This window comes from Drosophila rhopaloa, unplaced genomic scaffold (assembly GCF_018152115.1).
Source record: "Drosophila rhopaloa isolate 14029-0021.01 unplaced genomic scaffold, ASM1815211v1 contig_2, whole genome shotgun sequence".
Taxonomy (NCBI): Eukaryota; Metazoa; Arthropoda; class Insecta; order Diptera; family Drosophilidae; genus Drosophila; species Drosophila rhopaloa.
Window position 1 is genome coordinate 14,430,641 of NW_025335083.1, and position 18,063 is coordinate 14,448,703.

Here is an 18,063-nt window from a genome sequence, read left to right on the forward strand (position 1 = left end):
TCACCTTTTGTTGCTTGATTTTTCCTGTACATTTCTTATTTTGTGCCAGCCAGACATCAGCCCTATATGTTGAAGTTGATTTGTAAAATGTTTCTGGTTGAACTGAAAGTACTTTCTGCTTGCCTTTAAGGAGCTGGAAAATAATATTTAAATTGCACTGCTCGCAAAAGTGGAATTCGAAACGAACTCGGCACATTTGCCGCTAATCGCTTCCCCACAGACGCATTAACAATTTATCTTGCCTTATTTTATGCGAAAACTTTTCGCCAGCCCCCAGCCCGTGTAACCGCATCTTTCACCTTCTGCCGCCGAAATCGAATCCCCGAAAAGAAAAACATTTGAATTGAAAATCGTGCCGAGCAGAGAAGGAAAATGCCAACGACATGCGCATAATTTCAGCACACACAGGCATCGCTTTCCACGGGGAAAAGCGAGTTCGAGAATGCGAGAATATGGCGAAGGGATTGGATGGGGCGTTTGGATATTGTGTCTGCGCCTCGCCAGTCGAATGTGTGCGGCTTAGGTAGACCTTTGGGTCCTTCGATAAGAGAAATGTATATTTGGTAGCTTAAGGGGGAGAAACTTCGATCTTCGCTTTGTTGTCCTGTGTGCAAAGGGAGCTGGGTTTGATAGGAAAAATGGGAAGTGCACCTTCAAGCAAATGTACTCACGACGTTCCCAAACGAATTTAAGCACTGTAAAATAAAGAGTATTTAATAAAGGCACTGAATAAAGAATTAAAATTAAATAGCCAATATATAAATATGGTAAATATTATCCCGTTTTCAGTCATTATATTTCTAATATACAATTTGATGACAAATAAATAATAATAATAAATAATTTTTGCATGTCAGTTATTAAATCTTTTCAAGTTCCACAGCTCTCTGGTTTTCACCAATTTGTACTTTTCAGGGTTTTCACAACCACATATTTTGTTGGTAATTTTGTGTTATCGCACAACCCGTTTCTAAGTATTTATGGCATGCTAAACGTATCCTTAAAAAAGTAGCATGAATACAAAAAAAACATATAGAATTAGTCAGTTTTAAACCTTAATGTCATGTACAAAATTATAATTATTCATGATAATATTAAAGTTGGTAGATAGGTATTATTGAGTACGGTAACACTTACTACGCTATTTAAACTCAAAGTTATTCAGCTCTTCCGCGTGAAAGCGCTTTTGGCCTGATATTAGCAAAGTTCCCCATTTCAATGGACAGTTGCTGTTGAGTTTTTTCACAGCTGCCAGTTGCCATCGACTCGAGCAGAGTCCAGTTCATTTCAGTTTGGCCCCATCAAATCCAATAAATTCGTAAAATAAAATGTGCCAATAAATTGCTGTCTCCACTATCCGCAAGCTGCAAAACTGAAACTAAAGTTAAATTGAATTAAAATTCAGAGCGCTTAATGTGCCACAAGCACACAGAACACTCACACATACACACTGACACAGTGGCAGTCTTCACATGTCGCAGATTTTTCAATAAACTAAACAATTTACGAAAATTGAAGTTTATCTCAATTGTGCAGCTGTTGTTGACAACGCTCCCTACACTCGACGCTTTGTCGCCGAGGACTCAATTTGGCAATAAACTGGCACTCAGAGCTCAGGGCCGATTGCCCCGCCCCCAAAACCGATACTATATATAGTATATATGAGGCACGATCCGCGTCCTGTGAAGTGGTGCACAAATGCGCTTAGTTGCTTTATTGGTCATGCTGTTGTGCGTGGATAAAACCCTTTTAGTGCACAATTGCTATAAATTCGCCTGGCCCATTATATATTGTGCGATGGGTGGGTTGGGGGGTAGGGTCCTTTCGGAATGGGAACTTGGATACCCTGCCATTGTCATGTGGAGAGTGTAGCAGCAGTTCAAGTCGATGATGTCGATTGACGGAAGAGCTTATTTTAATCTCATTTGACAGCCATGAGCGAAGGAACCCGAGCGAAGGAAATCAGGGGGGGGATGGAGAAACTATTCAACGGCCAACAGCTGTTGTGGGTTGGGTCATTTGATAAACGGACATTTTCCAAGGGTCAAAGGGTTAGTCTACGCTCTCTCGTAATATAATTTGCCATGATTAAGTTTGAAATTTGCATGGACCGGCCTGACACATTTTGATGACCCAAGCATTTGGTGGCGCTCAGCAGTTTGGTGTTAGTTTATTGTCCAATCGGGACGCCTGTGGGTTCATCTCCATCTTGGTCATTTTCGCACATGGCCTCGTTTTTTGCATAATTAAGATTGGGGTTAAGGAAGTGGTGCGAGTTCTTTCGGAATGACCTCTAATTGGAATCCTTTTGTGCTTCGCATAATGGGCTTAAATAAATGTAAATTTAAAGTTCTTAAGAGAGCCAAGTGAATCGTCTAAAAGCCATGTAATAGGATGATTACAGAAAATCATTAGGGCATGCGACTAATAATCATATAAACTTATATTGTTTGATGATTTTCTAAGCGGCTTACTAACATAAGCTTATAATTGGCTCGTAAATATTACGTTGTCCATTTTAATGAAAGGGGGTAATTTCACTTATATCTACGTTGTTCATAAATATAAACACAAATGTCTTTTGAAGTTTACAAAAGAATGAACAAAGAATAAATTTTAGGTAAATTTAAATTGATATCAAAAGAAGTTATTTTGATTGACTATAAATATTTTGACAGTTGACAATGTTGCAATGTTAACTTTACGGCCCTGAAAAATAAGTTAGTTTTATAGAGGGTAATCCAAAACAAAACAATTTATTAAGATTTACCCGAGCTATATTTTTATTACAAGCTTTATTATTATAAAAGATGAAACAAAACAGTCTTCTAAAATCGGTTTTATTTTTTTGTTTTTTAGCAATTTTTTAATGACTTTTTGAATAGCTCAAGAATTTCCATAGTGTCAAGTCTTTTTTAAACAAAGTTGACGTTCGATCAAAGTTTCTTCTTGAAAATGATTTTATTTTTTTGTAAACACTTGAAATACCTTTTAGATGGCTCCAAAATGTAAGAGCTTTAAGGAGGGTTGCTTTTTTTCTCCGTGAATTGATGATACAATCGAGAAGAGAAAAGAATTCCCGTAAACCTTCGTTTTTTTCCCCCATCTGGGCAGCTTAATTGCATTCGTGTGTCCGATGAGAGGAGGCAGTCAGAGCCTGGAAAAATGGGTGAAAAGCCAAATAAACAGACGGCGAGGAGCAGTTGGGAAAATTCATTATGTACTGGCGCCTCGACTTAGTGGTAAATGTATGTATGGCAGGAATCTTAGATAGCTCCGTTCGAGCCAAGCCAATCCACTTCAGCACCTCGGGCTTGTGTTGCGGTTTGGCGCTTGTTAATTTTGCAGTGAAAATTGCTTTGGTATTTACAGTGCACTTGGCCAAAGGCGCATTACGGCACTGCCTCAAGGTCCTTGGGCAGAGTCCTGCCGCCCCGACTCCCCTGATGTTTGCTTTATGCCACGAGTATTTGCCCTAAACTCACTCTCCCCACCATCGACAGCTGCTAAACATTTCCACGTGCAGTCTGCAACCGATGCTTGATTGTATTTGCCCTCTCCTCCAGTCATCCAGGCATCTGCACCGACTAATCAAGACAGCCACTTAATGCCACAAAGTATGCTACTCGAAATTGTGTAACCCAGTTATCTTTAAACTAATTTGTTTCCTAGCTTCGAGTCCCCTGCGATTGCCCTCCATCTGACAACCTTGGGCGGCTCTTTCAGCTTCGTGATGGTGGGGCATTTCATTGCCAACCACGACGCGACCATAAAACAATGCAGCATAAAAAGTGACCCCTACCTTCCCGTCTCCATCGCTCAACACGCAAAAGTACTCAAAGCGAATAAAACAAAAGTAACTATAATAAATGTTTGCAAATAAATTGCGAGCTGCTAAAAACGCACAGTCAGCCACACAAAAGAAAACGGAATTCGTTTTTCTCCTCAATTTTTGTTGCCTTGACATTAAAAAAGTTTAAGCGCTCTGCTTTATTCGTCTTCAGTTGAGGGACCAAATCTGTTTTATGTCGAGGAATTTCTGAAAATTTTGTGACTGATGACAGTAAGGAATGGAAATCTTCTGTCAGTTTCCCGGGGGCACTTTGAATGGTCAAGAGGAAGGTGCGGCGGATGTGTATAATATATCTGAATGGATGCCAGGACCGTTTTTATCTGTGGCTTCTACATAAGTATGTAAATCAGCTACAAATTATTGCCCTAACTTCGCTTATTTCAAGGATCTTAAGTAATTTTACATTTAGAAAAAAATACCAATAAAAAAACCAACAAAATGAAATATTTAATTTGAAACAAAATGTTGCAAAGCAAATAGACTTCCTACTCTTATATTAGGTCTTCTAAAAAAGGTTAATTATAATTGATCGAAAAGGATATCAAATGCAAATAATACTTAAATAACATAATTTTTTGTAATATTTTTTTATTGCACTAAAGCAACACAAATGTTTTTTAAAAACTGAGTTTCGCTTGGACAAATCTAAATTTTGTAATTCACGAAATGTTTAAGGAATCGAATATAGAAATAGGTTTTCTCAGCACTGTTTCACCATCGACTTTCATGGACTTACAGTGCTGAGAAAACCTATTCACACAAACTATCCATTCCCATCATGGGCTTGCAAAAACAATTATAATCTTCGGAGGCCTTTAGAAGATCGTCAAGGAACAACTGAATCATTTTGAGGTCAAATCGTTTCCGGTCCATTTTCTTATTCGCCATAATTCGCTTAATAAAATCCTTGCAAAAAAGACTGCGCATATTTTCACGCAGGACATTCATGCTAATACGACGTCCTGTGATTAAGGGGGATTTATAAAAAAAGTTGCACTCGAAAATGTATGTGCTACTTACTTTTTGAATAATTAGCGTACACTTTCTTGATGTGTTTATCCCTCAAGGACTTGTCGTATACTAGGACCGTTCGCTGCAGTCGCGGGCCGATCTTCTTGGGCAGGGTGAAGTCAAAGCTGGGAAGGTTTTCTGATCCGGGTCCAGGATACGGCGCCATGGAATAATTGGCGGCCCCTCGGAACTCTATTCGCCGATCGTTTAAAAAGGCCCGCTTCATGGCAATGGCCGCTCGGACTCGACCGTTGTGGAATCGGTAGCCAAAGGTAGCAGACAGGTCCTCGATCTTTAAGAGCAAGCTGATGGCGAAATTTAAATTGTAAAAGAAGTACACTTTTATTTTGTTATTTTAAATTATTTAAAATTGCCTAATGACAATCAGAATGGTTAATATTTGAACGACTTATGGCCTTAATAAAAACTAATTAGACTGATTTCAAGTTTTTTACGACAAATTAAGCAAAGCTTTGTTTTTAAAAGGGTTACACCCTTCAAATTAAAAAAAAAAATAAGCATTTAAACTGATAATTATCAGCTTAAATAGTTTTTCCTTATTAAATAATTAGATTTCTGAGAGTGTCACTAAGAATTATCAGACTTAAGGCATTTAAAAGTTTAAAAATCAGAAAGACTGGCTATAAAATGTATTAAAAAGTCACTGAAAATTTAAATATTATATTTAAGAAATAAATAAAATTGTACTTTTCCCACAAAATATTTAAGATCATAAATCATCAATAAATGATAGGCTTTGGATTAAATTTAGGAGCGGGGTAGAATGTGCTTACTCAGACTCTCGCAGCGCGTAGATCCCCGGCAGCAAGTGGTCCCTTCGCATCTGGCTGAGCTTCCTGAAAAGCGTACTCAACATGTCCTCGGCGTACTGCATGCGCAGCGACTTCATGCCCTCGAAGTCCTGGAAGTACTGGCGCGTCAACCAGCCGCGGAAGAGGGCTTGAATCTTGGTGGCCATGTCGTGGTAGAACTGCATGATCCGGCTCTGCAGCAACTGCTGAATGTGAAAGAAGTAGAACCGACGGACATAGTATCCTCGCCACCATCTGCTAATCGTGGTGGCCGCCTGATTCCTGTAGTCGAGTTGCCTTCGGCAAAGAAATCCCCTCACGTGGCGCTGAATGGTCCTGGCAGCCTTGAACTGTTTGTAGTCCAACAGGACCAGCTGCAGGTGGCAGTTTGGCCCGTAGCAGGAATCGGAGGAGTACTTCGACTCTTCCCCATCTTCGCTAGAATAATCCGACTCGTCGTAGAGCTGTTCGTTTAGAAGGTCTGTCAGGACGGACCCTCCAATGTTTGAAGGACAATTTACGAACATAATTAGCCTTTATTATTTCTGTTTTTTTTTTTATATTTAGTGCGATGTAGTGTTGTGAATAATGTGGAGTTCCTATAGTATTTGTGGGGCCTTACAAAGTGTTTGACAATATATTCAAAATATTCTGCGGGTGAAATTGAAATAAGCATTGATATAATTAGAAATTCTTTAATGATTATTTAAATTTTAATAGGTCATTTTTCCTTACTTCTTCTTATTTGCTATATAATTTACCATCTGTTTATTCTGACTACATGACATTATTGCACTCAATTTGGTACCGAGATACACCGAAAAACAAGTGAGAAACAGTTTGCCAAAAAAACACTGATTCAGCCAGAAATGTTGGGCTTATTCGACTCTGGTATTTGTGCACAATATCGCTTCTATTCTCAATGATGAGTATTAAGTTCTCCCTTCGCTCCGCCACTTGGCACACATATCTTGACATGACCGGGTATGGGGTCACCACCCCCTCTCCCCGATTTCACCAGATCCAGGTCGCATTTCGCTTTTCCGCCGCAGAACCCACCAAATATGGGACAGGAACACCACTCAGAGCCGCAGTCAAGCTGTCAGTCAGCCAGGGAAATGTGGCGGAGTGTCTCCTTTCGGGCGCATTTGCAGCTTAAAGGATTTACATTGAATACTGAATGCTGATACTTCATATCAGTTTAGTTTTCGTTACGTTCTCGTTGTCGTTCCCTCGAAAAAGAATGGAGGGCACAGCGAAAATCTTCGATTTCCATAAGTGAATTTTCCCTATGCACACAGGCATGTCAAGTAGGCAACCGGCAACCATCCGGGCGCCTTACACACATGTGCGCCACTGTCCCACTGGCAGTCGAAATGGTGTCATGTACGAAATGTGAAAATCGTGTTGTACAATTTCATGGCTTGGCTTTTGCCAATTTCCCATGTAAAGTCAGTCGGCTTTCGTGTGGCGCCAAAGTCTCAGTTTTGCCCCTTCCCCTTGCCCCGGCCACGCCCCCTTTTTGCGGTGGCAACAGCGCGTATTTGGTTTGCTAATGGGCAACTTTGGATTTTCAAATCAGTTGGAAAATGCACTGTGCGTATGTTTTGTTTTCCCAAACTCCAAAATCCGATGCAGCTTAAAGCGTCCGTCAATGATTTAGACCCGAAGGATTCTCCGACTCGAAGGCAGTAAATCCTGGCGGGGATATTGAATTTGATGATGATTGGAGTTGTCAAGGGGGAAAAGTGTCACGAAAGGCAATAACATTTGATTAAATTAATGCGATGATGGTGTCTTTCACTGAACTTCAGATGTTTAGAGAATCTTACCCTTCTTAAAATATATGTAAGTAAAAAACAAAGACTGTGCATTACATTTATAGAAATAAAAACCAATTTAAGGCTTTATTTTATTCAATACTGTTTGTATAAAGTGAGGTAAATGTTAAAATGGAATTTAGTTAAATTGCAACAGTATGGCATTCTCTAGCAATAACAAATTCAAAAATTCCTAAGCTTACAACTGAGTCTAATCCTTTTTCCCTCTCTGCTCATTCATTTTTCAGGTTGATTCGGAAGTCGACTGCCGTTCAATCATCAACCAGCCACATTGTGGAGGCCCCCATGCAGGAAAAGCTGGGAGGGAATCGAAGTCATATAAAATACATAGCAGCAAAGTGGAAAAATTGTGAAAAACAGGAAATGAATATGCAAAAAAGGCAGAAGGGATATGAAAAATGCAAATAGCCAAATCGAGTTCAATGAGAAATGCAGCTAACCCGAACGTATTTACACAGTTTCCCATTCAGGTAGTTCAGGGCACACAGGTCCGAATACAAATGCGACTCACTGTGCAGATTGCTAATTGTGGCTGACTGGTAAACCGAAGAAAGCAGGAGCACGGAATGAAAAATGCATTAAATGCAACCGCAAAATAGAGCAAAAAGTAAAACCAATCAAGCGACGAAAAAAAAAGGAAATTGCACATACTGAGCGCAAAGCAGAGCAAAACAAAAGGATGACAAAACCAGTTAGCGAATGTAAAAATTGATTTCTGCGGTCTGGATAGCGGATATTGCCCATATATGAACGTGAACCGTTTGCGAAGGACAGCGCGACATTAAACATTATTTGATTCATAAATAAACAATAATATTTGCGGGCAAAAGGGAAAACAAAATGCAAAAGCCAGCGCTCAAACTCCGAAGACTCTTCATCATTACCGCTGTTTACATAGCCAGCCTGCCAGGTGAGTTTGTTTAAAGCGCAAATCAAATATTGTCACGCCCTCATCACCTATTTAAGGCTTCTCCTTTTACTATTTGACCATATTGGAGCTTTAATTTAAATATCCCAGCACACACGGATTGCCTGAATTATTAATCAAAAATTATGGCCATGGGGAAAGTTGTTTCCAAAACTGGACGAACAATTTGCTCTACCCACATCATTTGCGGTTCAATTATGTTTGCGGCTACCATTTGTGAAAACGTTTTCAACTCCGGACGTGTGCTTTTGTTTTTTCCGAACGGCGTGACAAATCGAATTAAGCACCAATCAGCAGAGCACAAATGTAACTGAATCAGTAGCTTAAAAAAGGGTAGTTTTTTGTCGATGTACCCCAAAAAAAATTCAGATTTTTTTTATAAGAATTACTAATATCAATGGGTTTGAAGCTTAAATATACATTAATATCATATTTTACAACCGCTCCAATTGATGAATTCTAATCCTTTTGATTAATCCCACGGTTTTCATTGAATAACAATCGCTTTACCATGTTTGAAATAAGCCATAAAACGGAATTCAAACAAAAGTCCTTTGTTTACAAGAGTTTTTGTTCAGAAAAAAATAGTTCTGCACTTAAAACTACATTGAATGATATTTGTCAGGAGCTTTGTCTACTGCCAACTAAAAATATTAAATTTTCTTTGACAGAGTGACTTCTATTGTTCGTTGCCTCAATTTCGACATAATGCAGTTTCTTCTGCACATTTATTCATTAAAAAACCAGCATTTTAATAACATTTTTACAGGATTGAAAATTAATATTTGTGCCAGGCAACATCGTGACTTTACATACAACTGGTTTGTTTGTCACTCTTAACGTTTCCCCTCCAAATGCAATACGATTCGGATTTCATTTCAGTTTTCCGGCTTTTATCCGGATTTTTTTCCAGTCATCTTCATCTCTGTCTGACACTCCGGGAAAAATAGCTGCTGCAATGAGTTGTCGCTTTGTCTGCATTTCCGGCAGCTTTAATTTCGTTTCATATTCCCTTGGCTTCCCGACGTGCCCTCCACTCCGCTTCATTCATTCATTGTGAGATTGGGGCATAATAAAGTTGTAAAAGAGGCGCTCATAAATCCCCGGCATTTTATATTAAAAACTGAAAGATTCGAGCAGCGTTGTCAGCTGAACTTGAAAGTCGTTCCGGCAAATTGAGGGAGCCGAATTTAAGGGCACGGAAGCGGCTGCTGATGCACAGCAATTCATCACAGCAACTTCCGGTTCCGGTCTGGGCCAGATCTACACTTTGGTTAGCTTTTAATTCGTACTCCCTCCTCGACTACCGCTCCCAACTCCCAACATTTGGCCAAGGAACGTGCTCTCGCCCCATCCGTCTGGTGCAAACCCACTCGTATCAGCCGAAACAAAGGGAAAACGGCGACAGGGCCTGCTAAAAACTTCCAATCACGTCTCGCGGATCCTTCACTAGACACGCATTTCAATGGCCAACATTGATGCGAGCCTTCGAAGTGGGAGTGTCTGGGCGTGGAGCACATTTTGAAACAAATGCAAGGCCCAAAAATAGCATACGAGGTGGGTCTGAAAATAATTTTTCCATTTTCTATTAGAGTGCAACAACTTAAACTATTAGTCGACTTCCTTAAAAGCGTAAATTTCTGATCCTTTTAGTTTTTTAAGTCCGGAAATTCTTGTACGAGACTTCTGGATTCGATCTAATATTATGTAATTATTTTTTCCATATTTATTTTTTAAAATAAAGCTGCAGATCTAAACTTAATTTGTAGAAAACATAATTAACGGTCTACACAATCTCTTTTTGTATAATTTTTTTATTCAATATATTATATCCATTTTATTAAAGATATTATCTTATGAGCTTTAACATATGTAAAATTCACAGAATAGATTTTAATAATAATAATATATATAAGCATAAAGTTTTGTATTTTTAACAATTTTTTTAAGATTACTAAAAGGTGAATAAAATGTATTAGTTTTAAAAGATCACTTCCTTAAAAAAGGGTAATTATTTCATCAGTCTAAAAAATAATCTTAGAAGATGTTCTAAATAAAACCTTATAAATAGCTTAGAAAATATTTTTACACCTCTAAATCTCTATATAGATTATTTTAAATGTGCCCAGCAATTTCTGCGTCGCATCTCGCATTCTCGTTCGCTTTGTGCCCCGTTTCGCCTTCAATGGCTTATAATTTCTGATATTTTTGTTTAGCGTTTTGCTGCCACCCACGCGGGTGGCGATTTTCAGTGCTAAACTTTTGACACCCACATACGTACACACGTCCGCCAACACACACTCGGGTTGTTGTGACACGCACGCGATGCATGTGGCGTCTGCCGGAAATGCCAAGCTCAACGTCCAAGAACAACAAAGCCAGGAATCAACTGTTGGCATGTTGATGTTGACGCTTTCCACCAGCCCAATTGCCACCCACCACCCACTGCCGCCCACAACCCGCCTCTGCCCCGCTTAGCTGACATTTTTGCCAGCGTAATCACGATTAAACTGTCAACGGCATACTAATTAGATTTTTATTTTTATTGCGCCATGACATCGCTGCGTGACGCTGTCGCGTCCTTCCGCGTCGTGCAACCCCCCAACCCTCCACCCCCGCCCCCAAGTGGGTTAGCTACTCTTTTTATGCCCTTGCGAAGGGTATTGCAAATGTTATCTTAAGAAGACACAATAAATGTATATTTTTATCAGCATTACCAGAAGGGTTTATTTGTCAAATCTATGCTAAATATTCACCACAATACTTTCTTTTTTTAGCAGCTATTAATAATATTTAAAAACAATTTCACAGTTGCCCTAAGAATGCCAAATTTACACCTTTGAGTATCTCGATTTGTTTCGCGTTTGAGATGATAATATAAAATTGGTAAATATCAAACAATTATATCCTAAAGGTGCTCTAGGAATCGAATTCCATCGAGCAAACCCCATAGATGTAGTATGTTGTGCCAACATATCATTATTTTTCCACTAACTAAGAGTGTATGAACTTCTGCTTTTTGGAGTTCGCTTCCTTTTTTTGTTTTTGCTCCTATTTTCTGTTGTTGTCGTTCTTCAAAGAGCGCGTGCCTCGCATGACCAAGTGACATTGCAGACGATGGGCGGTGGGTGACCCCAAGAGAGAGGGTCCTGCCGGCAGGACTCAAATCCAGACCCTTGGCCGGGCACTTTGTGGCGCCTGCTACTTTGTGATTTATGTCTTATCATATTTATGAAAATTATTGTTATTGATGGCATTCAATATTAAGTGAACGAGGAAAAAACAAGCACGCCAACCAATTCACATTGATTGATTGAAAGATTGGGCGTAGCATTTTCGTAATTGATTTAAAATGTGTGGCTTCTTTGAGGCATATTAAGTAGGTCAGATGCCAGAATCCCTAACTCTCAAAGATTGTTCTTAAAATAAATACAGCCAGAAGAGAGAGTAGAGTTCCTTTTCATAAAATTTGTAGGAACAACAGTGAAGTTAAAAAAAATGCTCCCTTAAACTGAATTAATTCTTTATTCTATATTTTATTTATATAAACCATTAGTTAAGCAATAACTACTATAGTCATTAAACATATAAGTAAGGCAAAGTATTCTATAAAAAGTAAATTTATCCTTTAAGCTCTGTATATAAACTCCAGATTGGTACAATTAAGTGTAAAACATGTGTACAAAACAATTGCTTCCTATTTCTTCCTTGTGAAACGTCGCAGATCATATGCTCCAAGTAGTTTCTAATTGTGCTCGAGCTGTAAAGAAATTCGCTGGCTATGTTCTAAGTCCTTCTTAAATTTCTAGACGTCCTTTCTGTAAAATGTTCTCTGTTCCCTGTTCCCATTTACTACTTCATTTTCTTAGGCCAGCGCCCTTCTTTTGGGCGGGGAAGTTTTTTTGTTTGGTTTGTTTGTTAGGGTCTATTACTTCCAAGCTGTTGAATGCATCATCAAGAAACCCCCCAGCTGAGCTCCAACTTTAAGCCATACACCTGTGAACAGCCACCCCAGCCGCCCTTCACTTCCTCAACGCCTTTCCTTTGTTTATATTTTTTCAGATTTATTTTCATTAAGTTTCCGTACAGGAAGAGAAATGCTTTATTGTTGCTGCTGGCTGGTGTTGTTGGTTCACTGGACCAAGTGCTAATGCGGCCAGACAATGGGGGCGTGGCATGGCTGGGAAAAACAAAAGCCAATACAAACAAAAAATGGAAAAAATATATATGTATAATGGCAAAAGGTAAATTTAATGAAAGTGCGCAAATTGTAGAGGGCACACTACCATTGCCGACACGTAGTTGAACTGCCAATTATGAAAGTGGAAATGCTTTCCATTAAAACATAAAATAATAATTGGGTTCTATAGTAAGAAAATAATGCTTTTGCGTATAAGCTTGCATCTCCGAATTATTTTGGAAGTTTGCAGATTAAAACGAGTTCCGCTTTCAACCGAGCTTGTGAGCTTATAAAATAAAGTAAGTAAAGTAGCTCAATAAAAATTCTTAAAAACCAATTTTTTTTAAATAACAGCTTCTGTCTCGAATTATTTTTAAATTGTTCATTCTGAGTATAAACCAAAATGTAAATCCTCAAAATAATATACACGTAAGTGTTATGAAATAATTCCCATCAAAAATCTTTTAAAATCCTTATTAATGTTTAACTTATCAGTCCCAACAATTCAACGCCATCAAAACTTTCCCGATTCAGTGCATGAACAACATTTCATATCAATGCCAATCTCAATCTCACATCAAAACCCATAAAAATCCACTCAAAGTCATAAACTGAATTATAAAAAGTTTTCGTTCAAATCAGCTGAAATAGTTGTATACAGCAGGGGTGATTTTCGGAAGTAAAACAAAATTAAGCAGTTAAAATTAAATATAAATATGCGAGGGGGTTCACTTTACAGCGGATATATAGTTATTTATTTTGATTTTTGTTGAGTACGCGAGAAATATGCTGAACAAACTTTTGGCAGAGACAAGCAAGGGCTCCCAATGGAACTGAAATCAGCGGTAGCTTCATCATTATCTCCATCATTATTATTGTGACGTCATATGTGGCCAACGTGACGCATGGATATTAATATATACCCATACACATTTTTGTTTCCGAGGACTAATGCCCGAGTTTCGGACCGAGCTGCCAAACAAAGCCATAGAACGTGTTCCATGAATTTCACATTGCATATTCATAGCTGAGGAAATATTTTGAATAATGTTAATTTCATTTGGAGCGGTGTTTCAGTGTTTTTAGCAGCTTAAAGGCATCCAAAATTCAGTTCTGACAAGATTCTAGGTCAATCATAATTTTGCTCAACTTTAAGCGGCGTTAGAGTGAAATGGATTAGGGCGATCTGGAAAATTAAATATTAAACAAGTGTGAAAAATCCTTAAATAAATGTGTTGCTTAAAAGGAATAATATTATTTGGGAAGGATTTTATTCTTAAATTATTGATATTAAGGTTGAACATTAAAATGATACATAATTGAAATCAAACTTAAGTCTTTCAAAGAGCATAAGCGAAAAAAACCTTTCCGCATAGAATTCACTTTAAAAATCGACCGTACATTTATTTGGTTACTTGCACAAAAGGGTCTCACGGACTTTTATAAAATTGGCCCTGCCTTTTCCTTCTTTTTCCTTTTTTTATTATTTTTTTATGATTTCACACAATGAACGCACTTGGCGCACATTAAATAAACCCGCAAGAAGCATTTATCAAATTTCCCTCTTTATAAATGTTTTTTTTTTCTTTGGACTCTGACTGTGTAGTGTTTGCGTTCGTTTCGCTGGCTGGGTATATTTTTGAAACATTTATAAAACGGCAGGTGGGCAGGCAGCCAACGGGCAACAGGCGCGGGATCCTGGAAGGTCCTGAAACTGGCAGGTGGGCAGCGTAATGTGCGCCTAATGACAGCGATGAAGATGCCAAAATGATAAACAGCAACAAAAACAATGGCAATGCGACACAGCAGAATCGCAAACAAATAGAAAATAGAAAATGTGTTTGGTCATTAGGACCTTCAAGGAAATTTTCAACTAAAGGCTTTACTTGAAGCTTAAAAGAGCAAAGTATTTAAAAAAGCAAACTTAAAACATGAGAAATGCATTGTAAAACAAACTATAAATAGAATTTAATTACGCTTATTTTCATTATAGGATTATCACTCTGTTTTGAATAGGACAATACTTCAACAAATTATTTATTTATATACCTAACACATATTACAGTGTTATTTTCACTTTCATTAATATATTGATGTATCGATATTGTGTTTTTTGATCATTCTTTAGCCATTAGGATTTTATCAAAGCCAAGAGTAAAAACATTTCATTCAAATTCCAGATGATTCATCGCTTCAGCGACCTCTTGGACGGCAATCATTAGTATTCGGCTGCCTTTTTTCTTGGGCGCACTTTAAATGTCAATTAGTTGTCAAATGCTTGTGTGCCCCGCTGGAAGTAAGAAAGACGTGGAAAAAGTTTTGTACATTTAGCTCCGGGCAAGAGCACAATGTCGAAATAATAATAATTTATAACTATCAATGTCATAAGTTCATGACATGCTCATCAATCAGGGCATTGGACAGCCCAACAACATCATCCCTTTCGAGAAGGACGGATTCTATTGAACTCCGGTCCAAAGACGTTGGCTGTCCGAGGGTTTTCCGCCTCCGCGAAAAGTTTTCCCGGCACCGCTCATAATTTTCTGTTGCATACTTTCCGCACTACAATTGACAGCAATTGCGTGGCTGTCTGTTTGTGCGTGCTGACGCCTTCAAGTGTTTGCTGAAGTTGGCGAAATGTTGCTGAAAACTTATTTCGATTTAACATGAGAAGTTTTGACGCGCAACACGAATTTCGGAGGTGTCATTCAGGGGCAAGAAACTGATGGAAGTTTATGTATTTTAAGATACATGAATATCAATTGCCAGTAGAACAGAAACAAAAAAGCTAATTTGATATATAATTGAAAGATTTTTCAGTTGAGAATGTTAACCATTAGCCGATTTTAAACCAATGCGATCTTTTATAGATAGTTTAATTAGGGAATGAGGCCTTTGTTTTCATTGATGTTTTAAGCTAGAATATATAGATATACCTACTTTAAATCCAAGTCAATACTTAATGTTAAACATGGTCGCAAAAACAAGTCAATTCTTTAAATTAAAACAGGCTTAAATTAAAGATCAATTGCGTAAATACTAGAAAACTAGAAATAGTTTTCGTTTTAGAGGATGTAGTGCAAGTCTGATATTCTTAGTTAAGCTTATCCTATTAACATCCAAATTTTCACCGAACATAAAAAATCTGAGCCATGTGAATATCGAATATCTCGAGAAGTGTGTTCGTATTCACCTTGACACAGTTTTCTTATTTTTCACTCTTTTCTTGTTGATATTTTCCGGTTTGGCTTTTATATGGATTTTTCTTTCATTGTCGCTATGTACTTTCAACTCTTCTCTCAACTGGCTGCAGCTTGCCCTTTTTTCGCAGCTTATTCAAATTGAGTCAATTTTTGTTAAATTTCCGTTCGCCTCGCCTTGGCTTCCAGGGCATCTCCGGGCCAGCAGTTTGCGAACTGGGACTGCTCCGGGAACTCCTTGGGGCTGGCCTTAATCCCGGCCAGCAGCAGCCACATCAGCCGCAGCGGCAGCAAAAGCGGAATGTGTCGGCCCAGAAAGCCAATTTAAAAATGCCAACAATGATTTATGCGCGCCGCCTTCGTCCTGTTTTTCCCATTTTCCATCGACTCACGGACCCGTGGTGCGCAATAATTTAAATGGCCGCTTCATTCGGCTTTAATTTATGCAATTAACCCATATGCTTAACCCCAACCTGCCTGGGCGTGATGTAACTAATAAAACTAAATGACTTAATGTCCCATTCACATCCCTTTCGCCCACTTGCGTGCCTTAACCCCAGAGTGCCAAAGGTCGTGTTATCCGCAAAAGCAATAACAGCAATTGCGCCGTGTAGGGCCTTACTTAAGCTAGTGGTAATGTCTCTATTTGGATTTTAACCGCTCCACGTTCGCCGGCGAAAAGTCATTGACTTCCGGAGTCTATTTGTGTGTGTGTGTGTATGTGTTAACAACATTTGCTGCAAAGGGCGCAATTAAAGAACACGACCCACGGACACGACAACAACAAAGTGCAGCAACATAAATGACAATAACATGGGAATAACAGAGTGAGGGAAGGAGAAAGAAGAAAGTGGTCGGATAAAAGGCAAGGAATTCCGCTCTTTAAGTACTAAGAATTGAAAATACTCTAACTTTTAAGTTACCTCTAAGAAAGAAATGATTAAAAGTGACACCAAAAAGGGGTCCTCTATAGCTTATAGTATTACATTATCCTTAATGAAATTATTAAAATGAAAAAAATTATTATTTAAATAATTAATATTTTGAAGTAGTTGACAAATTCGATTTAAAATATTTACAATTCTCTTTTTGATTTTTAGGATAATTAAACTATAAAAAGCTTATATGAACCAATCCATTTATTTAGTGTGATCATAACCTTATAAAATACTGACCATATAAAGCAAACTAATTTTTGTGTTAAACTATGTTTTTAAACAATCACTTAGTGTGGATTAATTCATTTAACTTAACATGCTGATGGCTGTCCAAGTTCATGTTCTTGGGGATCAACTCCTGGCAATAGAAAACATCACCGACAACAATGACGACTCGACACCGACGGCGAGGACTCGTGATGTTGGCCCTGCGGACGTAGTTTGTTGGTGGTGAATGGTTGGTAGTTGCCAGTGGTTGGGTGGATGAGTGGCAGTTGCGAAATGCCATTATAAGCATATGTGCCGGGTCTAGGAAATTCTGGGCGGGCTTCCGCGTTGAGTAAGTCTGCTCCCCGCTAGGCAAATGTGTGTAATATTACGGGTAATGGGTTCAGTTCCCTCTCTTATGGATACTATCTCCATTCCTGATCCCATTGAGGGCCGTCTGACAAGTGGGGTACTCCATGTTAACTGATAGTACAATGGCAGACCTTCAATTCTCTCTCTTTAATTGCATTCACCAGAATTTGTTTGTATTTTGACAACTATTTTGCACCAGACACATGGTAAACAATTGCCGGCTAGCCTAAAATTCAGAAACATTTGGTCGGTCCATGGGTAAATACCTTTTTCTTTAGGTGCCAACGGCATGGTTAAAAATCATTTGCCTAAAATATTTCATCATGCTGTGTGAATAACGGATATTTTTACAACTGGCTCTGCATTTTGCAAATATTTTGCATGACATTATATTTGCATGTCGGCAATGTATATCTGTGAAAGTGGCGGTGAATGATTCTGGGGAATTTAAAGTTTGGCATTAAATTGCAAATTCTCGGGTTTTAAAAGAAAGTTTTAACCATGTCCCAGCTACAATTAAACTCACGAAAATTCTATCTATTTATTATAATTGATATTTTTCATATATTTAATTGATTGTTTACTATAAATTTTATAAATGAGAGCTTATTTAAAATGCCAGTAGCTAAACATACGAATATTTTAAAACCCAGAAACTCTTTTGCTGACTTCAAACAAAATATCTCACACTCCCACTCGTCTCATAATTAATTACGCATAA

General features: G+C 38.3%; 2 protein-coding genes across 2 annotated transcripts in view; one reads left to right on the plus strand and one right to left on the minus strand.

Annotated features, from left to right (window-relative positions):
- The window catches only part of LOC108053817, a 68,188-nt gene that overhangs the window by 17,250 nt on the left and 32,875 nt on the right, over positions 1-18,063 (plus strand). The window contains exon 2 of the mRNA XM_044459965.1: positions 7,745-8,427. Within this exon, the coding sequence (XP_044315900.1) occupies positions 8,358-8,427 (70 nt within the window). The 5' untranslated portion in view covers positions 7,745-8,357. The remainder of the gene's footprint in view (positions 1-7,744; positions 8,428-18,063) is intronic.
- Positions 4,432-6,277, minus strand: LOC108049293. Its single transcript, XM_017130434.2, has 3 exons — positions 5,659-6,277; positions 4,874-5,169; positions 4,432-4,815 (listed from the first exon to the last, which is right to left on the minus strand). Exons 1-3 carry the CDS (start codon positions 6,201-6,203, stop codon positions 4,604-4,606), a joined length of 1,053 nt encoding a protein of 350 aa, XP_016985923.2. The 5' UTR covers positions 6,204-6,277; the 3' UTR covers positions 4,432-4,603.